Consider the following 24,606-nt stretch of genomic DNA (forward strand, 5'->3'; position numbering starts at 1 on the left):
ATTTCTTCTTTGATGTCGGATTCTAGCATTTTTCCAACTACAGACGTTAAACTAACCGGCCTATAATTCCCTGCCTTCTATCTGCTACCTTTTTTAAACAGCGGCGTAACATTAGCTGTTTTCCAATCTTCCGGCACTTCCCCGGAGTCCGGTGAATTTTGATAAATAATTACTAAGGCATCCACTATCATCCCTGCCATTTCTTTCAGAACCCTGGGATGCATTCCATCCGGTCCCAGGGACTTGTCTACCTTCAGTCCCGTTAGTCAGTCAAGCACTACCTCTCCAGTGACAGTAATCGCATTAAGGACCTCATCTCCTGCCATCCTTCTATCTTTACTATCCGGCAAGCTATTTGTGTCCTCCTCCATGAAGACCGACACAAAAAATTTATTTAAAGCCTCAGCCATTTCCTCATCGCCCACCGCTAAATCCCCCCTCTTGTCCACCAAGGTTCCAACATTCACTCTAGCCAGTCTCTTCTTTATATATTTGTAAAAACTTTTACTATTTTTTATATTTAGTGCTAGTTTAGCTTCATACTCCATCTTTCCTTTCTTTATCACCTTCTTAGTCATTCTTTGTTGCTGTTTAAATCTTTCCCAATCTTCTAATCACCCACTATTTTTAGCCGCTCTGAACGCATCAGCTTTTAATTTAATACTCTCCTTTATTTCCTTCGATAACCACAGCTGGTTATCCCTTCTCTTACAGCCCTTCTTTACCATCGGAATATATGTCTGCTGAGCACCGAAAAAGGTCTCCTTAAAAATCCTCCACTGTTCCTCAGCTGTCCTACCAGCCAATCTGCGCCCCCAATCTACATTCGCCAATTCCGCTCTCATCCTATTATACTCCCCTCTATTCAAACAGAGGACACTGGTTTGGGACCCTACTTTCTCATCCTCCATCTGCATCAGAAATTCAACCATACTATGATCACTCATTCCAAGAGGATCCCTCAAAAGAAGATCCCTAATTCTACCTGCCTCGTTACACAGTACCAGGTCTAAGATAGCTCGCTCCCTCGTAGGTTCTGTTACATACTGTTCAAGGAAACAACCCCGACAGCATTCCAAGAACTGTTCCTCAAGCCCACCGCGTCTGACTTGGGTCATCCAATCAATATGCAGATTAAAATCCCCCATAATTATTGCCTTTCCATTTCTGCACGCATCAATTATTTGTTTGTTTATAGCCCGCCCCACCTCAAAGTTATTTACGTTTTGCTCTTTGGAGCCTATGTCTTCTCTTACTACCGCCCTGATTTATCCTTAATTAACAGAGTTACCCCACCCCCTTTTTCCTTCCGTCTATCCTTCCTAAATGTCTGATACCCCTGGATCATCACTGGTCGGGGGGTGGTTTATTTCCTGACTCTCCTCCACTGTGGGCTAGATGGGCCAGCTCTGTGTCTCTGAACCATGGGATGCTCTTCCTTAGTGCTGGGGGGATGGGCAATGTCTGTGGGAGGGTGGGGGGGTGGGGAATGATGTTTGCATGTGGATGTTGACAGGAGATCTCCTGGTATACTGGGAGATCAGGGCATGTGCACAATGGTGCCCCAAGAGCTCAGCAGTCAGCTTCACTGACAAGCTTAGGCTCCACCTACCCACTTCCTGGCGAGAATTGCATGACGGTTCCTGTTTTGCACAGAGTGCTGAAAAATGACGGTTCGTATCTCACGGCAAAAAAGAGGTTTGATACTCAGAATTTTTGAGAAGCAAATTCTACTGCCAGAATGTTCACAGAGACCCCCCCAGGCCCCACCCCTTGGCACTGCTCCATGCCTGATGCCCATATCAAGGTGCCCACTGGGCATGGCATTTTTCCCCTTGGGCACTGCCAGGGTGCCTATGCCTGGGTACCACTCCCCCACCACCTGACCCCCTGCAGAGCCAATTGTTCCCCCCCCCCTTCATTCTAGCAGGGTCTGCCTGTTAGTTCTCCGAAAGTGGGGAGCTAGTCTGATCTACACTGGAGTGAAATACTCCTGCAGAGTGGGAGGTATAGTGGGCCCGGAGAATTGTCCCAGGCCTGCTGATCAGATTCAAATTACATTAAAGTGGATTTAATCACTTGCATGGTGTTCCTGCCTGTTTCCAGCGCTGGGAGATGTGTGCGCAGGGGGAATGCATGAACGAATCCCGTGAATTGGCGAACACGGAATTCTCCTAGCCTGCTGCGCTAAAAATTTAGTGCGACGGACTGGGAGAATCTCCCCCTGAATCTTTCAGCAATTGTTAGGTTTTAGAGAAAAAGTGATTTTTGAGAACTTTGGTCAGTTCTTTGTAGGTTTTCCTGCCAGGCTTCTTAAAATGAACAGGACTCTGCATTAGTATAAAGGCTTTATGATCTACTACAATAAGCAAAGTAAGTACTTTAAGTTCATCTGGTATCCTTTTTCGGCAATGCAATCTTGAAATCTTTCTTCGTAAACATTCCACATTTTCATCAAACACGTCTACAGCATTACTTTTGCCTACCATTGCAGTTACCAGTTTTTAGCGACTCTTTATGTTCCTCTTCTCTCTTTTTTTTCTCTTCCTTTTCAATTTGTATTCTTTCTTTGTTGTTATTTTTTGGAACTTTTGTTTTTTTTGATATGCAATCTGGAGTAGTAGCTTTCCCTTTTTAAAAAAAAACTCTCTCTTTTGAGCATTTCAGTGCTGCAGCTTGTCACATGCGAGGCCTTACAATTCAATAAAGTGTCCCCAGAAATGCCAGTAGTTAAACTGGGGTGCAATTTTCCAAAACAAAACTAAATGCCCAATGGGCGGGAATACAAGAGTTTTTCTGCCCATTTTTTGGGTAAGCTTAGTTGAATGAATTACCAGCACTGTGCATCACAGAGGCTGCCAGTGTGATAAAAGGGAGGTTTATCATTATAAAAATAATAAATAATATTATATTATTTACCATTATTACACAATGCTTTCATTCTTGCATTGGTTCTCAGATGTTGCTAATAATTACATGATCAGTTTGTAAAGATCTGACACTCTTTGTGTTTAATTTTTCATGTTGTCAAAAGTGAAATACAATTGTACTATCTCTGTACACATCACTTCAGTCACGAGTGCAGTCGGGAAGTGTGGTCCCTGGAACACTTACAAATAACATATTAGTCCCCAGCTACTAATAAATATTTATAAGTAATTCAACAATGTATAACACTTACTTTCTCCCATAATCAGTCTCTCTCTCTCTTATGCTCTTGGTGACAACCACAGCAGATATTATTGTTGAGCAAATCAGACCCCAGAGTGAGATCTTTCTCACTGATCAGAAACCTTTTTCTATTGTGAAAACATGGAGAAGGAGCTACTGACTCCAAACGCACATAACTCCAAGAACACCTTCAGAATTTAAAGTAAAAAATTTATGAAAAACTAAAAGAAACTTAAGCATATAAGATTAAAAGTTAAAACCACCTGAGATAACACCCCTAAATTCCCCTCCAATTCGATTTTCAAGTTTGCTGACGATACCGCCATAATGGGTTGCGTCTCAAACAATGATGAGACAGAGCACAGGGATGAGATAGAGAATCTGGTGAACTGGTGCAGCAACAATAATCTCTCCCTCAATGTCAGCAAAATGAAGGAGACTGTCATTGACTTCAGGAAGCGTAAAGGAGAACGTACCCGTCTACATCAACGGGGACAAAGTAGAAAGGGTTGAGAACTTCAAGTTTTTAGCTGCCAATATCGCCAGCAACCTGTCCTGGTCCTCCCATGCTGACACGATAGTTAAGAAAGCCCACCCAATGCCTCTACTTTCTCAGAAGACTAAGAAAATTTGGCATGTCACCTACAACTCTTACCAACTTTTACAGATGCACCATAGAAAGTATTCTTGTGTCACAGCCTGATATGGCTCCTGCTCTGCCCAAGACCACAAGGAACTACAAAAGGTTGTGACTGTAGCTCTCGTTTCCTTCTCTATGAATGGTATGCTTTGTCTGTACAGCACACAAGAAACAATACTTTTCACTATATGTTAATACATGTGACAATAATAAATCAAATCAAATCAATTTTTTTTAGCGTAATCAGCTCCATGCCAGGAATTGGTGTGAAGCTGCTTACAATATAACATAATAAGAAATAGGAGCAGGAGTAGGCCATCTAGCCCTTCGAGCCTGCCCCGCCATTCAATAAGATCATGGCTGATCTGTCGTGGCTCAGTTCCACTTTCCCGCCCTCTCCCCATAACCCTTAATCCCCTCTCTTATCAAAAACCCATCAACCCGCGTCTTAAAAATATTTAGCGAGGCAGCCTCCACCACTTCAATGGGCAGAGAATTCCAGAGATTCACCACCCTTTGAGTGAAGAAGTTCCTCCTCAACTCCGTTCTAAACCGCCTCCCCTTTATCTTGAGGCTGTGCCCCCTAGTCCTACTGTCTTTTTTGAGCGGGAAGAGTCTCTCCACCTCTATCCTATCCATCCCATTCATCATCTTATACGTCTCAATGAGATCTCCCCTCATTCTTCTAAACTCTAACGAGTACAAGCCTAGTTTATTCAGCCTCTCCTCATAGCTCAACCCCCTCAACTCCGGTATCAGCCTAGTAAACCTCCTCTGCACTCCCAGCTCGGGACAACAGTGGGGAGATCAGCACATGCACAGTGAGTTGCCCAGCTCGTTGACTCTAATATCTTGAGCAGGATCAGATCCTGACCCCCCCCCCCACCCCCACTTTCCCTCTGAGGCACTGTGAGTGATACTTTGTGACTGCCAGAGATTCATTCAGGTGAATATGTCCAAAATACAGGTGGGATGTTCTCCTGTTTTCCTGCCCATTGGCCACTTTTTTTTGGGAAAAGCACAGCCAAAGACACTTCTGGCTTAATATGGGGTGGCTGCCTCCAATTCAAAACTTTCACAGCAGCTCACAACCAAAAAGAACTTGTCTTCAGACTTTCCATCAGAGCCACCACACTCAGTCAAACACCCTTCCTTAAATATTGTTGTCGTCTTTCATCTCAAGCTGCTTTGTCCTCAAACACCTCTTTGAACTCAATGTATCCAAAAATAAAAATTTGTCACGCTTTCCAGTTTGCTGGTACCTTTTGGTCAATAAAATTGTCAATAAAATTTACTAAACCCTTATTAAATTCTTATTACTAAATTATTATTAAATTCTTGTAATATGCAAATGTTCCTTTCTACTTCTGAGCTCCCTTTTGAAATTCAACATCTGAAAAATCATGTTCCTTACTTACATTACAATGCAAATTTTAGATCTGATGTACTTAGTTGTGACCCAAATTCACCAGAACCTCTCATTACAAATGTGTCAGCCTGACACACTTAAGTTTCATCTCGTGGCCCTCACAGTCAATCTGGCACAGTATATCTTCTGCTTCTGTAAGATTGGCAGGGAAAAAAATGTATCACAATATACCAGTTGCATTTCATCTTGACACACATCCAAAAATCAGTGAACCGCACATAAGTTATTGGGACGTTGTTGGGAAAGGATTCTTCGGAATAGGATTTATGCGCATTTGGAAAAGCATGGCCTAATTAGGGAAAGTCAGCATGGCTTTATGCAGGACAGGTCGTGTTTTACTAACTTGATTGATTTTTTTTCAAGAAGGTGACAAAGATATTGATGAAGGTAGAGCAGTGAATGCTGTCAACATGGATTTTAGTAAGGCTTTAAGGGCTGTGATTCTCCCAAAGAAATTCTAAGTCCCCAGTTGGCATGAAAATGGCACTCACTACCGCTGTCTTTTTTTAGTGAGATTTTTAGATTAAATCTCTCATGCTCTGAGCACTAGAGAATGCCCTAGATGGATTCCTCTGAATATCCAAGGTAGAGCCTAGTCCTGCTGGAGAGGCCGACAGCATTGTACTGTGTGGGCCACTGCATATGCGCTGACTTGCCAGTGCTGGGATCGGCGCTTGCACAGCTTGCAGCCTCCTGATCGCCACCCTGACTGATTGCCACCCAATAGGCCCTGCACACTCAATAGGCCCTGCCCTCTCAATAGGCCCTGCCCCTCTGGCCCTACTTCCTGCTATTGCCCGATGCCTGGTGGGCAGTGCCAAGGTATCCCTTGGGCAGTGCCAGTTTGCCCTATGGGCAGTGCCAGTTTGCCAGGCTGGCACTGACTGAGGGCATTCCCCCTCACCTCTGAATTCCTGGGGGAACGTCAGTGGCCTCTCTTCACTTCAGTTGGGTTAGCTGCCTGTTCCCCATTAGTGGGGAGCAGTTGTAAATCCCACTGGAGTGAACCACTCCTGGAGCGAGCCTAGAGACTTAATATTAATTTAAATATTGAACTTAGCTCCACGCCAATTTTGTAGGCGTGGAGCTAATGACGCTCAAAACCTTGGCATCAGAGATGCACAGACACCATGGCTCCCAGCAGGAAGCCCGCTAAACCATCTCTGCTGATGTCTCTTTGTCCGTTGTGCTGCTAGAGAAGTGCAGCGGGTTGGGAGAATTCCCTCCAAGGTCCCTCATGGTTGGCTCATCAAGAAGATTAAGATGCATGGGACCCACAGTGACTAAGTTGTTTGGATTCAGAATTGATTTGTCCAAAGAAGTCAGAGAGTTGTGGTGAGTAATGTTTTTCTGGCTGGAGGTCTTTGTCTAGTGGTGTTCTGCAGGGGTCCATACTGGGACCTATGTGATATAAATAAATGAAGGGCCTGTTCCTGTGCTGTACTATTTTATGTTCTATGTCACCCCCACTCCCTGTCAGTGGCCGCATTTCCTACCATTCAATGCTGTAACCTTATTCTAATAGATTGGCATGTCATTACTGGGCCCACGTGCCAGAATCATAACTCCATATCAAATAATGCATCCATTGTAGTATGATGCCAGAATGGTCTGATGTGCATCCCGTCTCAGAGGTATGTACCTGCCGAGCAGTACTCGAAAGGGGAGAGGATCATTCCAGGGTGATGCCAAAGGGAGAAGAGTAATGCCAGTGAGTACTAGGGTGATTTTGTAGGGGTGCTGGGTATACCTGGGTGAAGAACATTTTTTTGTTGTCCTCACTGTGCTCTGGTGTGGCCTTTCAACATGGAGCATGGATATCAAAGCATTGAAATGATAGTGGGGTGGACAAATCAGAGGTGGCCTGTTGGTGGAGTTATCGAGGCGACCAGTCCTGCCTTAACTTTAGACAATACAAGACTAAAGTTGAAGCTAGTGTCTCAGTTTAAATAAGTAACTTTATTTAGGCCAGCAATTGCTAGGGAACTATCAAAGGGGTAGGACAGCTCAGAGGTAAAGCAGCTAGACCTCTCTGATGAAATCTATTGTGTACAATTCAAAACAAATCAATTATAGATTTTTCTTACTGATTTCTCCCGTCTTCAATTAGGTTAAAATCAATCATCTTCAATATACACAAATCAACAATAATATCTGTCATAAATCTCAGCCAACTGCATCTTATCCTCTGGCACAATGGCATTTTATTAGTCAGTAAAATTCAGAAACTAACTGGCTTGGCTGATCCCACTTCCCATGTCGCTTAGTAACTTCCAGCACCAGTCCAAAGTTCAAATGAACTTTTCGATAGGTTCCTTAAAGGTCACTGCCAAACCAGATTAATAAATGACTTCATGTCTGGGCCTGCATCCATCTTATCTGGACAGTGAATAAACCCTATTCGTGAAATGTAATTACGTGTTCTAAATGTTCTCACCTCCGAAACTTTACTGGTAAATCTTGCATATGCCCAAGGTATAAACATTCTCTTGGAACTTTACTTCTTCCTAATGCCTTTTACCATGATGTTTTGCAGCAAGTTGCTGTTGGCTGATAAGGAACAATACATCTTAAAAAATGCATTAATACATTCCAAATGTCAGCGTATGTTTTCTAAAATCATAATCACTTGATTTTTTTTGTATCTCATATGAGTAAACTGCTTTCTTATTAGCTTATAAGCTTGTTTTAGTTCTGCCAATGCCCCTTAATGTCTAAGTTTAAAAGTCTTACTAACTTCTTATGGTTTTCCTACTTACACTGCTCACCAGAGATACTCTATAGAAGCTATGTCAGCCTTCTTATTGCACTATGTCCTATGGGTTCTGTGTCACATTTTTCATTGGTTAGAATGGCAGAAATGTATGCCCAATACCGTGCCCAGATACCTTTTTGTTATACACAAATGAGTATCTCTCAAAATCACATTGCAGGAGACCCGGTGTTACCTGATAGATTCAAAGATCCAAGCACCATATTTAAACATCATCAGAGTTCACACTTCACTCTGTCGAGCTTAGCTGTTTCCAGGAATCAGAGAGAAGCAGCCATAAAGCAGAAGAAGAATGTTACACTCCATTTCTGGTTATGCCCAGCATGGTGGGCTGGGCATGGTCAGTTCCTCACACATGTCAGTCTTCAGGGTTGATGGCTTGGTGCTGTACCATTCAGGTGGCACATTCACCATGAGGGAATGCATCAGGAGCGTGTGGATAGGGAACAGGTAATCACAGAGTTCAGAAGGAGGCCATTCAGCCCATCAAATCTGCACTGGCTCTCTGTCAGAGAGGACCTCTCCCAGCCCTATCCCTATAACCCCACACATTAACCCTGACAAATCCATTTCTCCTACACATCTTTGGAATCCCATGCAGATAGGGAAGAATGTTCAAACTCACACAGTCACCTAAGGCCGGAATTGCGCTCAGGTCCCTAGTGCTGTGAGATAGCAGTGCAAACAACTGTGATACTGTGTTGCCCATGTGTAATGCAGGGACAGGCATTCAATTGCATTGTGGGGGAGTGGAGTGCTCTCTGTAAGTAACTGCAATAAGTCTCAAGATGGGAGGGGATCAGGTCTATATGGGACATGAGATCATCAACATCAAATGGCTATAAGGGAGGACTGGGATCAAAACAATTATCATAATGTGATCAACCATTAAGGGGTGAGGAATGAGAGTTATCAGAGGGAGGGAAACTCCAGCAAGATGGATGGGATCTCGAACATCATATGTGAGAGGGCAGAGCTGGCCTGATAGCATTTAAGCTAGTGACTGGACTGCAAGACTGTCCCTCCATTTCAATGGGATGCAAGATTGAAATCAGGCATGTTTGTTAAACCATGACTCTTGAATAAGATTAACTATATTCAATGCACATTGAATATTACAAGGTATAGAAAATGCTTAATCATTATGCATGAATAGAATGGTCACCAACTTGTGATAAAAAAATTCACACTTTGGCACGCAGAGGGAGCACACAGCTCTCACAATCAACCTTTTGTGCAGTTAGCATACATTCCACTACACATGCACTAGCTTTACGTGCATATCACTTCTCTTATACTGGTAGAAAAAAATCTACACAGAAGGAAATTAATGGAGTGCGGCAACTCTGCACAGTGGGAATCAATAAGGACAGGCAACAACACCTCCTTCAAGATTATCCTCAATATCAGTGCCCTGCAAGGCTGTGTCCTCAGCCTCTCATATATATTCCTTATACATTTATGATTGTTTAGCCAAACTCCACTTCAAGTTTGCTGATGATACCACCATAGTGGGTTGGATCTCAAACAACGACGAAATGGAGTACATGAAAGAGATAGAGAATCTGGTGAAATGGTGCGATGACGTTAATCCCTCCCTCAATGTCAGTCAAATGAAGGAGATAGTCATTAACTTCAGGAAACGTAGTGGAGGACACGCTATTGTCAAGGTGTTCAGATCACCACCTGGTCTGGCACATGGGTCCTAGTCCCTCCACATCAACGTCATAGATAAGAAAGCCCACCAATGCTCTACTTTCTCAGGCAGCTAAGGAAGTTTGGCATGCCCAGTATGACTTTTGCCAATTTTTACATACGCACTATAGAAAGCATCCTCTCTGGATGTATCATAACTTGAATAGCTCCTGCTCTGACCAAGTCTGCCACAAACTAGAAAGGGTTGTGAATGTAGCCAAGTCCATCATGCAAACCAGCCTCCCATCCATTGACTTGCTCTACACTTCCCACTGCCTCGGGAAAGCAGCCAGCATAATTAAGGACCCCATGCACCCCAGACCTACTCTTTTCTACCTTCTTCCATCAGAAAAAAAATACAGAAGTCTAAGAATACATACCAACAGCCTCAGAAATAGTTTCTTCCTGCTGCCATCAGACTTTTGAATGGTCCTGTCATATATTAAGCTGATCTTTCCCTTCACCCTATCTGTAACTTCAACACTATATTCTACACCCTTTCCTTCTCTGCTTTGCACTCTATGAATGGTATCTTTTGTCTGTATAGTGCACAAGACACAATACTTTTTGATGTGACCCAATTCATGTGACAATGATAAATCAGTCAACAAAATGTCTTATGGGCTGCGCTCATGTGCCACCAACCCCCCACTCCTGGCTGTGGCTTTCCTACCACTGGTTTAAGCTGGCCCAATAACATATTTAAAAAAGGCAGGAAAACAAATTGTCAGTGGTGTGCTCTCAGCCCTTGTTGGAGGAATTGCCACTGTATTTGCAGACCATTTTAAAGCGCAGCCTGCTCATTTCTGCTTTTCCAAATTGAGAGGAACAAGAAGATATGTTCAGAACAGTGAAATTCCAATTTAAGGATTGTAGTATCTTAATTCTTGTAGTGTATTCATGTAAGAGTCTAAGCCTGATTGGGGCCATCTTTGAACCTTTGTCTATGTCATGGAAAATTCTGAGTATCAGAAGGATCCAATTGAAATGGGACACTGGGCCAAAATCCATATGCTGAAAGGCCTAAGACCTCTGAACCTTGAACCATAGAACTAGTTATTTCATGAAAATGAAGAGAAACGAGCCCAAGAGCTACAAGGACCCATAGATAACAACATCCCTAGGCTCCTCCTACCACAGGCCCAGGTCCCCAGTTGAACTCCAGTTTTGGGCGAGGAGAAACCAGCAGACAAGGAGACCAGGAAATCCTGACACTAGACGAGAGGGAGTCCCACAGTTCAGAGAGTGGCCAGCAAGCTAACACTGTGCATGCAACCAGGGATCCCCCCCAAGCAAGGTTACCAAAATAAGCAGAATGTGCATCATCCAGATCAAAGGGTGAAGTCACCCCAAAACAGAACATATCAGATAAGTAGACTGAAGAGGAGGAACGACACAATTAAATTGTGTTACCACACCAAAGGTGGCCACAATACAGATGCAGCTCCAAATGAATAAACACCCATTGAATATGGAGGTGGACATGGGGGCAGCAGTATCCAGATGAGTTGATTGAGCATCTTATCACTTACTTAGCGACACTGAAGCCAGATTGGCAACTTATACATTACAAGTAGTAGGGACCACTGTAACCCCAGTCACATGGGCAACAAATAGTTTGGCTCATGTTGATAGTGACCAGACCAGACAAGGACCAGAACTCAGCCTTTTGGGAAGGGAATGGTTACAAAAAATCCACTTAGATTGGCGGCAAATTTTCAAAGTGGACGCTGGTAAGTTATATGAGGTAGTTGGAAAGTACCCAAATGTTTTCTAGACAGGCCTTGGCAAAATAAAAGGGATCAAGGCAACCATTTACATAGACCCGGATGCTCAACAGAGATTAAGGCAAAGCCAGTTCCATATGCGCAGTGAGCGAAAGGAGAGACCAAATTGAAGTGATTAGAAGAGTTGGGGATAATTTGACCCATGCAATTTTCTTGAGGGGGCCGCACTGGTAATCCCAGTGTTAAAGCCAAACAACACAGTCCACCACTGTGGTGACTACAAAATGACAGTGAGCAGAGTGGCTCATTTGGACAAATAGCCAATGCTGCAAATAGATGATCTCTATGCCAAATTATCCAGAGGCCAGATTTTCACAAAGCTGGATATGGGTCATGTGTACCTCCAGTTAAAATTAGAAATGTCATTGAGAAAGTATATGATGATAAACATGCACAAGGTATTGTACGAAAATATTTGTCTACCTTTTGGTGTATCATCAGCATGTGCCATATTCCAAAGAATAATGGAAGGCATATTGCAAAGAATACCCAGAGTGGCAGTCTAGCTATACAGTATTCTAATCACAGGAGCCACTGCCAAGGAACACCATGAAAATTTAGAGGAACTCTTACAACGGTTTTCAGAAGCAGGGGTCAGACTGAAAAGAGAAAAATGTATTTTCTACGCAGCTGAAGTAATATACCTTGGATACACGGTAGATAAAAACAGCTCACATCTAGTGGAGGAAAAGATAAAGGGCTAAAAAAGGCTCCAATACCAAGGAATGTGACAGAATTAAAATCATTTCTTGGCCTCGTAAATTACCATGGAAAATTCATCCAAACTTGGCAACCTTACTGGCACCTCAATATACATTGTTTTAAAAACATCAGAAGTGGGCATGGAAAGAACCACAAGAGTACACTTTTGTGTGGGTCAAGCATCAATTGCAGTTTGAAAACTTGTTGACCCACTTTAACCTGGAAAGGCTGTCGGTCATAACATGCAATGTCTTTCTCTATGGAATAGGTGCCATATTGTCTCCCCAGTGGAGCACTGGGACGGAGCGCCCAATTGCAAACGTCTCAAGGACATTAGCTGATGGGAAAAGAAGGCATGTGTAGATCAAAAAGGAGGCTTTGCCAATGGTTTTCACAGCGAAAAAATTCCATCATGGTCAGCATTTTACCATCATAACAGACCATGAACCTCTGTTGGGAGCTTTTCTGAGCACAAAATATTTCCTCCTATAGGATCAGCGTAGATACAGTGATATGCACTATTATTAGGCACCTATGAGTACACCCTGGAGCATAGACCAGGAACAGAAGTTGCCGATGCAGATGCCCTGAGTCCTTTGCCCACAAACTTACCACCACCACTGAAAACGGACAAACTCATAATAGCATTAAATTCTACAGATACCTTATCAATTTCGGCAAAACAAACTATGACTTGGACTTGAAACGATCCCACTTTAAGAAAATTAAGCAGCATAATATTAAATGGAGCAATGCAAGAATGTCTGGCACAAGATCTGAAGCCGTATGCAACAAAGTATCTTGGATTAAGTACAGAGATGCACCACTTCGCAGAGCACAATGAAGAAACTTAGGCAATCTTTTAGCACTCATGGAATTCCAGAAGTTTTTTGTGATGGATAATGGAGCCCCATTTACTAGTAGGGAATTTTGGACATTTGTGGAAACAAATGGAGTATGACATGTCCACACATCTCCTTACCATCCATCCTCAAACAGATTAGCAGAGCGAGCAGTCCAAGTTTTGAAAAGAGAATGAAAAAAACAGTGGGTCTGTAGCCACAAAATTGGCACATTTTTTAATCACAGAACAATGCCACTTGTAATGATAAGTTTAGCCCTGGTTGAATTATTGATGAACAAATGCCTACAGATCAGGCTAAGCCTTACCTTTCCAACGTAAATGGAAGAGTTGAAGAAAAGTAAGAAGCTCAAAAAAAGGACAGAAAAGAGGTTTTTCACCAGGAGACATGGTCCAGGTGTGAAATTTTGGAGGCACCCCATGGACACCAGGGATAATTCTTTCTCGAACAGCATCCTATATGACAAAGGTTGGGGACAAGATTCTAAAGAAATATATAGACCACCAACACTGTCGGATGTTGTTGATGGAAGCAGCCAACAGAGCTAGCATGCCATTTAGAACCTCAGGTGAACTAATGAAGGACAAAGCAACTCAACCAACAGGACTCTCAAAAGCAGCTGATGAGATTTCCGATCCTGATTTGGAAACAGAAGCAGTGAAATCCCAGCCAGAAGTTGTCATTGAGGAAGAACCATCTCCAGTAATACTTCAACAGTCATCCAGAAAGAGACACTCACCAAAAAGCTGTACCCACCTGACCATGTGGAGTATGAAATAGAAAGAAGTCCATAGGCCAAAAGACAAGGGAGAGCCCTCGGACTCAGAGGGTGGGCAGGGTGTGAAAACCCCTAGAATTTGCATAGAGAATCACCAATTGACCTCCTTATAGGAGTCATTGAATATGAGCTCCCTGGGGATTGCTAATTAACTAATAAGGTGGAGCTCGTATACTGATGTCTGTAAAAAGCAGGCCCTTGAGTGGGTCTATTATTGCATTGTCCCAATCAGGACTTGTTTCATATAATAGAATCACAGAATCCCTACAGTGCTGATTGAGACCATTTGGCCCATCAAGACTGTACCAACCACAATCTCACCCAGGCCCTATCCCCGTGACCCCACATATTTACTCTGTTAGTCCTCCTGGCACTAAAGAGCAATTTAGCATAGCCAATCCATCTAACCCGCATATCTTTGGACTGTAGGAGGAAACTAGAGCATCTGGAGGAAACCGATTCAGACATGGGGAGAATGTGCAAACTCCATGCAGACAGTCACCCAGGGCCGTAATTGAACCCGGGCACTGTAAGGCAGCAGTGCTAAGCACTGTGCCACCATGACTGTGCTTGTTTGCCTCAGGCTTGTAGTTTTGCTTTACTTTATTTAATGCAATAAAGCACTCTTCCTATACAGCTGACTCCTAAAGTTATTAGAATCTTGAAGGCTGTTATAGCACTGCACAGTAATTAAGTGGAGATGCAATAGCTGGAATGAAATTAACCACACTGGCTCCACAGTGATTTCCTCATTAATGACTGGAAGGTGACCATAGTGGTCTTATGTTCATTTACATCTCTGTTCATTATTTCCACATTACCCATGGATGGAGCGGCAAACATTGCATTCATCCTGGCAATCAGACAAAAAAGAACAAGAAGGATCCATTGCCACCAAGCTGGCCAAAGAGAAGTGTATCACCCTGATCAACAGGGCAAGTAGGGTGCTATCAGCAATCAGCGGTGGAGGCTGACAGAGCCATTGAGCACAGGCGTCTGACAAGGCCAAGGATATACAAATGATGCTCCCCATACCTCCAGATGAGTGAGAGAAAATCCCCAGACACTTGTGAATGTCTACAGATGTGGTGGCTCTGATACCATTGGGATTGAGAAACCATTCTTTGCCAGTGGCCCTCAAAGTGACCATTGCTCTCAACTTTGCTAGTAGCTTGTTCCAGGGGTCCACTGGGACTAATGTGAGATTTATCAAGCATCTACTCACAAATGCATCTGAGAGGTTACCAATGTCTTATTTTACAAGGTGCATAATTATGTTCAGTTCTGCCTAAAGGAAGCTGGGCCAGGCTTTGAGAGCAATGGGTTTCAGCTAACTCTGGATCACTCACTGACTTGGGAGATGCCAATCTCACCATCAGAGCAGGCATGGTCCCTGTTCTCATCAACCAACACTGTTACTTGCTTCTAAACCTCTGTGAATGAATTCAGACATCACTCCCACTGGCGCTGGATCTTTCCCTGTTGCTATGGGTGATTTCCTCTTGCATAAAGACAAATGGATTGATTGTGTGACTTCTACATGCCCCACTTGCACAGATCAGCAGGATATATGGACCTGCATAAGGACTGAGGACATAGCTCAACAACATGTGGAAAGAGGTGAAAATGTGTGAGAGAGTAGGTGGTGATATCCTTTGTGATGCTAGTGCATGAGGAGTGTAACACTGCGAATACCTGATGAACATGTGAGAGATGAATGAGAAGATTGTCTTATCCTGGCAGAGCAAATGAGATCATTCATCCTCTTCTCTGTCACCTCAATGAGATTTAGAACATTGCAACGTAACTCTCCTCCCAATAATTGTCGTTGCCTATTTTTGTACACCACCTTCTCCTGAAAGAAAGAGGGAGTGTGTATACATCATGTAATAAAATTGGGAGATATGGTTGCCATGATTGTCAATGTGTTTAAACTGTGAGATGTGGGTTTGAAGTGTGCAACAGTGACAAGTGAGTGAGGGTGAGATAAACCATATGAATATTAGGTAATGCCCTGATTTACAGAGATTGTGGGTAGTTGAGTGATGGGACAAAGTGGATTGAGTCATGAATGAATCTGGTGATACAGTTGGTAGGATAAGGCATTTGAAGACATATTTACTAATCTTGACAACTTGTAAGAACATAAGAAATAGGAGCATCTAGCTCTCCGAGCCTGCCCCTCCATTCAATAAGATCATGGCTGATCTGAAGTGAATCAGATCTTTCCCGCTTTCTCCCCATAACCCTTAATTTCCTGGTCTATCAGAAATCTATCCACCCGTGACTTAAATATATTCAATGAAGTAGCCTCCACCACTTCAATAGGCAGAGAATTCCAGAGATTCACTACCCTTTGAGTGAAGAAGTTCCTCCTCAACTCCGTTGAAGAAGTTCCTCCTCAACTCCGTTGAAGAAGTTCCTCCTCAACTCCGTAGTTCCTCTACGAGAAGTTCCTCTCAACTTGTGTGAGATTATTGAGGTTCTTCCAGGACTTCATTAACATCTTTGGAGCTACCTTTCTGGCATTCTTTTGCCATTGTCTTCTGACCACATGTCAGGAGGGCTCCTAGCCCTCTGAAAATACAAGATATCTCCTTTCCAATTCTTCTACCAAAACTTGTAGTGCAACATCCAGAAACATTAGTGTATGCTTTCTCTCACGTCCGTCATTGTTGATTCATCCAGAGCACAATTGTGAGAATAGCCTCAGCACCAACAACAGCCGCAAGCATCTCTCCTTTCACAGATGCAGGTTGGCTTTCATGAATGTCAAACTCTCATATTAGTACACTGCCTGCTGATGTGTAGCTAATGAATAGTACAGGTGGTACATCGGGATGATGGAAATGAACAGGCAGCCTGAAGTTAGCAGCTTGTCTATATTGTAATTAATGGAACTGAATTAATTTCATGCAGCAATTTCTGCATCCATTTTCATAGATTACCCAATTTAAATCCAATATCTTTAGTTACATGTGGAAACAGACTCCTTAGTCATTAAGGTAACTATGCTTTAGATTTAACTCAATGAGGTAGTTCCATTTTTGATGAATAGATTGACATGTTTGGATCAAATTGTTTGTATTTGTAGTGCTAAATTTCACTGTTCCTTATCAACAATAACATAATATAAAGAGATTTTCAGCAAATCATTAGCTAACTTGATGCCTCCTTCAAAAATTATTTAAATTGGTTCAAATATTTTAATTATCTTGATTTTAGTTCTATTTAAATTTGTCATTACAGTCAGGGCTGAAAAGAATAAAATATACATGAAAGCTAGCATAATATATTTTCATGTTCTAATTAATTAATAGGTGGTGATGAAATTTGAAGGAATTGATCAGAAGGACACCGACTGTATGATTATTCATGATGCTGCTCGAACTCCTCCTGTCATTGCAGGAAACTTTTGTGGTAATGTGCCATTGCCTTCAAACATGGTCAGCTATGGACGTACAGTTGTAATAGAATTTCGACAAAACCCATCACAAATGAAGCGTGGATATAAAATTTCCTTCAGCAGTATTACCAGTAAGTGTGCAAAACACACAAGCTTACAAAAATCAACATGTCCTCATTGTTGTTACAGAAATCAACTTTGAAAACATACCCTTTTATGCAAGTTTTTTCATCAATTTTCCCCACTAAATTCTCTCCATCTTGAAGGTTTTTACTGGTTTTCACAGATACCAGGGCCGCGACTATCGGTCGTGTCACACCTGACGCAGAACGTGTTAGAACAGAACGGGGTGGGAGAATCACGGGTTAGTGGTTTAATGCGTTCTGCGCCAATGTGAAAGCTCATCAGTATCTTCTCAACCACCACTCCCAAACATCATCTGGTAAGGGCAGGAGTAAGATCAGCATATTTAAATGAGCATTTATGTCCGACAAATGTTATGGGTCACAATGGTTTCCTTGCCCAAATGACACTTAGGGAGAAACTTACTAAACAATTGCAGAGTGTTGTTTCTGGTGAGAAATCCAGCATATTTCTCTCCAGAATTGGTTGGTTTTCTCACCAGATCTTCCGACACTGCCAAAAAAAAATCAAGGGCGCTTGTTTCACATTATCATACAGAGGGCAGGAGCCTAAACATGCTGACAAAACCAAGCTGCTCAAAGATTCGGATATCATCTTTGAAGAGGCCCAGATCAAAACCTTAATAACTCTCCCGCCAGCCCACCATTGAGATCTCAGGTGTTCCCTCTCCCCATCCCCCTCTGTGTCGACACTTCTCTACCCCTCCTTCCCCCACCCCCCCTCGATCATTGGCATCTTCCCCTCAACAGTTAGTGGCAGTTTGAAGATATGGCAGGTGAGCGGAGTGGGTTAATAATATTAAAATTAATGGAAATATTTTATGAGAGGAAGCTACACTTTATTTTTGAAATTGAATGAGATGATGTGAAATATTCTGAATGGCAGCACACGCACCTTGTCAATTGGAATATTTGCTCCTACATTAGGTCATTTTAAACAAATGCTAATTACGCTATATTAATCTTTACATTAAACAATTGCTGGGCAATGGTTTTACTAGCTGTGCAAGTCTGTGCTGCAATTATGTCACGGGCTGATTTTTCTATCTCATTCTATGTTTGCTTGCCTCAAAACTCACATCGCAATATTAACCGTCTTTACCATAATTCTGATGTGATGTAAGCTTCAATTTCAGCAAGGCGATTATTCATACAGGCATGTTTTTACAAGTGAAGACGATGTGATCAATTTGTGTATTTTTTCTATTTTGTGGGGAAAGCGTGGGTGGGAAGTGGTAAGTTTGGTGTGGGGGAGGGTAGGAGAGAGAAACAAAGGTAAGCACAGAGCTGTGAATCTGCCTCTGCCAGGTCCTGCTGAAGACTGGAATGTTCCCCTGCTAGGAAAGGACAATAATGAGTAGCCATTAGCATTTTGCAACCGTGGTCACCTGTGGAGTTCCTGCAAGTGATGCTGTGGGGCCATAATGATTGACATCCAACCATTGACTATTATACTGACTAACCCACTAAGCATTTACAATTTTTACTGAAGTTTTTTCATTCTTGTTTCAGAATTTCAGCATTCAGCATTTGTTTATCATTGCTAAAATGTATTATTAAGTTCAATCCGAGGAAATCTTTGAAAATTGTTCCCAAGCTCTATTTCTTTTTTTGCAGATCCAAATCCTGTAACAGCCTTTTCTGAGGGGAGTTACTACAATAATTTTGCTCTTGTGCTGTTCATCTCACTGTTACGTTCATGGGGAGCATTTTTTTTGTAAAATAATCAGAAAGCAATTATTTTTCCATTTTTCTAATTTATAGATTGTAGAATGTTTATGTCTGTAGTTTGAACAATGCTCAGTTTAAATGTATTTTTGTTGCTTTGTATTTGTTCATCCATAATATTCAGAACAATCCTGGGAGACAGTGGCAGGCATTAGCGGAGAAATGCAGAAATTTATCTGAAATCTATATTCATCTGAAATCACTCAAAGCATTTTAATGCAACAGACTACTATCTTATTTTTAACAGTGCTGTCCAAATCATCAGGAGGGAAATTTCAGCTGAATTTGTTAAGTTGTTCTACATGATTATTTCATCATTTCATCCCTCATATCTGGTGTGCAATTCATCCAGCCAGTGGCAGGAATGGCACCACATGGTAAATGGGAAAGATAGTTGGGAATTTTAACCACCAAAAATTGATGTATTGGGATGAAGTGGACTGTGAAAATGTTAGCGTCTTGAAGCCAAATCCAAATCTACCCACTTCCACCACAGGTGATATGGAGTCAGATAAGCAAATTGTTCCAGTAGATGTGTTCGTCAGTTAAATATTGTAATTGTTTAACTTGCAGCACCCAAAAGGCATGAGAAGAAGCAACCGTCTTTTCTGTTCTAGGAGGAGCGAGTTGCTTCCTCACACACACCATCAGCATCACACAGCCAATATTACTTTTGCTGCACACCAGCTCCTTCCCTGACCCTCAGCAGCCCTTGCTCAGCATTGTGGGCTTCTTTCTTCAACATCATCAACAACCTGATTCCCTTCAGATGGTCAAAGATTGATTTCCAGAACATATCTCCTCCCTCCCCACTCAGAAATCCAGTCCACAAACTTAAAGCCAAATTTCTGCTGGAAGTTTCCTTTTATTCTGGCCCTTGACATAAAAAAATTAAGATACTGTTGAGACTTCTAATCTTTGCCCCAGGCATATCTTTGTGGTCCCTTTAATGCTCCTTCAACCTCTTCTGTATGTGCACGGGCAGCCCTACAATTAAATGAGCTTCATTTCTCCAGAACCTTTTATCAGGTCATCAGTCTGCATGTGGGGAATTTTCCAGGAGACTTTTGTTACCAGCTAGCAATGCCCATAACAAAGTTACACTGTGTCATTGGTCAGAATTTTTTCTGAGGTCCTTTCTGAACAGAATTAGAAAATCTAGCCCAAGTGTACTTTCAGCAAGGTGCGTTAACATAACCTTTTGTTCATCAGTGAAACTAAATGGCCCTGTTCTTTTGGCCTCCGTATTGTCGACATGCCAGAACTCCATAGAACTCCCAGGTTCTGAGATCTGTCGGAATTGCAAAGAATTTTGAACTTTTGACAAGCAATTGTCCTGCTCCCCAGCCTTTCCACAAAAACCTCTGCGCTGAGTAAGAACTAACTGTGGATAGTTCCTTGGGACTTCTCTGGGTCATTAGCAGAAAAATTAAAGACAGAAAATTTCTAGTCTAAGTCTTGGATAATTAGAGAACCGACACTCCAATCATTAGTGCTGTAAAAAGGGGACAACAGCATAGTCACCGTTCCCCCTCCCAGGACGAAGCTGTGAAGGAGTTCTTTGTGGAACTGTTTGCTCAGCATTTTTGAAGAGCCTGGATTTGGAAGATCTTAACTAGAAATGCAGAACATCATCAACACATTGAAGAGTTTGAGCAAAGCAGCAACCCCATGATGATTACCACTTCATGGAAGATCCAGGCCATTGATGATTATTCAGCTTCAATTTTGACCCAAAATATTTTTTTTAACCCTGCCCAGTTTAATGTTCCATTGACTTCAAGAACAAGTGAACTCAGTGTGGTGTGAAACAATTTCTGATTCAAACCAATTCTGTTTCCACCAATTGTGTTAGGTTACAACCAGGATTGTTCATGTAAAACTATAAAATTACACCGGTAAATCATTAATAGATATGACAATATCCGGTAAATATAATTGAGAGGGAATCTAGAGGCATTGTCTCCATAATTAACTGTCCAGTAACTTTTGGGGCTAAAATGTTTCTGAAGCACTTGCCTTTTTGGTTGCAAATTGATCTGTAATTAGTTATTTGGTGTTTTCCCTGTACCCAAATCCCCGTATAATGTGTAGAATGTAGACTCACCTGATGAAGGAGCAGTGCTCTGAAAGTTCATGCTACCAAGTAACCTGTTGGAATTTAACCTGCTGTTGTGAGACTTTTTACTGTGCCCACTCCAGTCCAATACTGGCATCTCCACATCAGACCCTTAGAATGTGAGATCAGAGTCATGTGTTTTCTTTGAATTCCCTTGGCTTCAAGTTGAACAGGGTTTTTTTGCTTCCTTACTTACCATTTGGAGTCAAATGAGAATCCCCAGCTTGCTGGAGCTCTGGTTGAAGTGAAAGAAGTTCCAATGTGTTGAGTTGTGATCATTTGTTACTGTGCTGATGAAGAGTTTGTAAAACGTTGGTTATTAAATTATTTGCTAATAAAATGTCACATCAAACAATTACAAGGCCTTTCTTGTTTTATAGTTTTCAAAATACACAGAAGTGTGAGAAAATACAGAATAAACTGCCAGGAATGGGTTAACAGACCTTTCAATTAAGTTCTAATTTGATGTCAATTATTCAATAAAAGTCAGAGATATATAAAGGGGCTTCAGTCAGCACTAGGTGGTGAATGAAAATTGAATATGGAATTGGATTACAGAATTAAAGGTAATTTATGAAGGAGCTGAACTTGTGTCTTCTTTACTGAACTACAGCTGAGAGGTTCAAACGGTGGTCGCAGAGGATGGTTGCTGGTTTCAAGTAAATGGTTGTAGGTTATGACTTTTAAAAAAAGGCTTTACTCAAATTCTAATCAACAAAGGTGTGAGCAAGAGATAACAAAATGGTTGAACTGAGAGCTAAAGTCTCAGGATATGACTTCACCATTATTCTCAGACATTAAACCTCATGACCAATAGAAAAGTGAAGTCACCATGTGGACTAAGGAACCAGTTTGGGGAAAAGAAAACAAGAAATGGCCTTGGCTCTTTCTTTACCAGAGAGAAGTCAAATTGTTTTCTAAATTGAAACATTTGGACCCGGAGGGAGGTCCCAGTTTCCCAGTGGAAACTCTCGCAGATGCGGGAAGAATGTGCAGACTCTGCACAGATGGTGACCCAAGCTGCTAACCACTGTGCTGCCCTTATCAAAAAGATGACTTCTTGAGTGCATATGAAAGCAGGTCAGACTTCAATAGATTTTGGAAATCAGAGGATATTTCTATAAAGCAATATGTGATAGAATTAGCAGACTATACATAAGGATGCAAAAACATTGCCTGGAAATTCCACAGTCCGTGTTGACATTTAAGTTACTCGACTGTGCTAAAATTATAAATATGTATAGTCTCTTGGTTTTGACAGAAATTAGATTTGCGGACAAACATACCTGATATGATCAAATGTCAAAGGCTTTAAAAAAATTTAGGGAAATGTTCTATCTCTGTGGCTTTTATGACAAATGGGTATCAGTGATAAAACAGATGGTGGCAGATATACTGTTAACAGTGTTACAGAAATCATACAGGCACAAACTGGCTATGAGAGTAAGGCAGAACATTGGGACCCTGAAATTATGAGGACAGAAACCCCTTTAATATCTATAACAGGAGGAAGGATAAGGAGAGGGATAACAGAAGAATGAATCCCAGAAATGCCCAGGGCATAATTAATCAGTATTTTAAACGTGACTCTAAATTTCATCATGCTTTCAACTGTCTGAATGATCTAATAGAGCGTTTGAAGCCACATGTGACGTGGAAGAATTAGAGGAAAAAGATAGTGACCAGAAAGAAGGCACTGTCTTATTAATGAGAAACTTTACTGTAATGAAAGTTTTGGTTACAGAGTTCTTTAATTGTGCTGCATTGGACAGTGGTTTAACGTCTCCATGTGTGGAATTGACTGGTTAAATGTTATCTGGACTCTTTAAATGCTGAAAACTGGAACAAAGTTAAGGAATTTGAAAGTTCCACAAAGTTCAGGGGTGGGGATGATAATACCCTGAAGTCACTGAAAAAAGTGGTGATCCCTTACAATATGCCGGAGCGAATCGTTTCATTAGTACAGATGTTGCCTTTGCTTCTGAGTAGATTGTCGATTAAGAAAACACAAATGAAACTGGATATGGGAAACGATATGGCAACAATTTTTGGAAAAACAGTGGACTTATAATTTGCACAGTTGGGATACTATTGTATTCTGTCGATGACAAATAATTTGTCAGGTGAAGAGGTTAAGGAAGTGTTATTAGCACCTGGGAATGGGACTGCAGTAGATAAAAAAAAGCTCATCTTGTTGAAGTTACATTGGCAATTTGTGCACCGTCTCCTTGGAGGCTGCAAAATATATTAAAAGATGCAGGTATAAAATATGAGGACTATATTAAGCTTATAGAACACATCAGCGATCGGTGTGAGGTTTATAGGAAGACTCTGTGGGTTTCCTCTGGGTAGCACAGTGGTTAGCACTGTTGTTTCACAGTGCCAGGGACTTTTGTTTGGATCATTGTCTGTGTGGAGTTGGCAAGTTTTCTGTGTCTGCATGGGTTTTCTCAGGGTGTTCTAGTTTCCTCCAACATTCTGAAAGATGTGCTGGTCAGAACCCGAACCACAACACCTTTTGACACAGCCAGACTGGGAACAATGCCTATTAAGGTCCAGCTTGGAAATAGTAGTTTTGCACTGAAAACAGAAGGATTTTCCTGCTGTTATAACAGGTGTGTTGAATCTATTTTCAATTTTTTTTAGCCAAAAAAATTAATTCTGATGTTATTGGCTCTTTTAAAATATAACTTTTTAAAAGTGATTATAAATGAGTATTATTTGTGAAACTATTGTTTAAATCTGTTATTTTATGCAACTAAGTGTGGCATGCATATTAGTGTTTGCATGTTTTAATTTAGAAAATTGAAAATTTAATTGAGAAGATGAGGCAGGTCCACTCAAGTCTGGCAGCAGGGAAGAAGCTATTTCTGAGCTGGTTGGTACGTGATCTCAGACTTTGTATCCTTTCCTGACGGAAGAGGGTGGGGTGTGTGAGGTCCTTAATTACACTGGCTGCTTTTCAAAGGCAGTGGAAAATGTAGATGGAGTCAATGGATGGGAGGTTGGCTTGATTGATGGTCTGGGCTTCGTTCATGACCCTTTGTAGTTTTTTTGCAGTCCTGGTCAGAGCAGGAGCCATTACCAAGCTGTGATACAACCAGAAAGAATACTTCTATGGTGCATCTGTAAAAGTTGGTGAGGATTGTAGAGGACATGCCAAATTTCCTTTGTCTTCTGAACAAGTACAGGCATTGGTGGGCTTTCTTAACTGTAGTATTAGCATGGAGGGACCAGGACAGGTTGTTGATGATCTGGGCACCTAAACTTGAAGCCTTTGACCATTTCTACTTCATCCCCCTTGATGTAGATAGGGCACGTCCTCCACTTTGCTTCCTCATTTTGCTGACATTGAGGGAGAGTTTATTGTCG

The 24,606-nt window shown here is 41.7% G+C and overlaps 1 protein-coding gene across 1 annotated transcript in view; it reads left to right on the forward strand.

The window, feature by feature from the left end:
- The window catches only part of LOC145344339 (astacin-like metalloendopeptidase), a 228,578-nt gene extending 209,470 nt beyond the window's left edge, over window positions 1–19,108 (forward strand). The window contains exons 12-13 of the mRNA XM_080191469.1: window positions 17,159–17,375; window positions 19,005–19,108. Of these exons, the coding sequence (XP_080047595.1) occupies window positions 17,159–17,375; window positions 19,005–19,108 (321 nt within the window). The remainder of the gene's footprint in view (window positions 1–17,158; window positions 17,376–19,004) is intronic.
- Window positions 19,109–24,606: the final 5,498 nt, after the last annotated feature.

Source organism: Carcharhinus amblyrhynchos, chromosome 6 (genome assembly GCF_965287045.1).
Source record: "Carcharhinus amblyrhynchos chromosome 6, sCarAmb.v2.hapA, whole genome shotgun sequence".
Taxonomy (NCBI): Eukaryota; Metazoa; Chordata; class Chondrichthyes; order Carcharhiniformes; family Carcharhinidae; genus Carcharhinus; species Carcharhinus amblyrhynchos.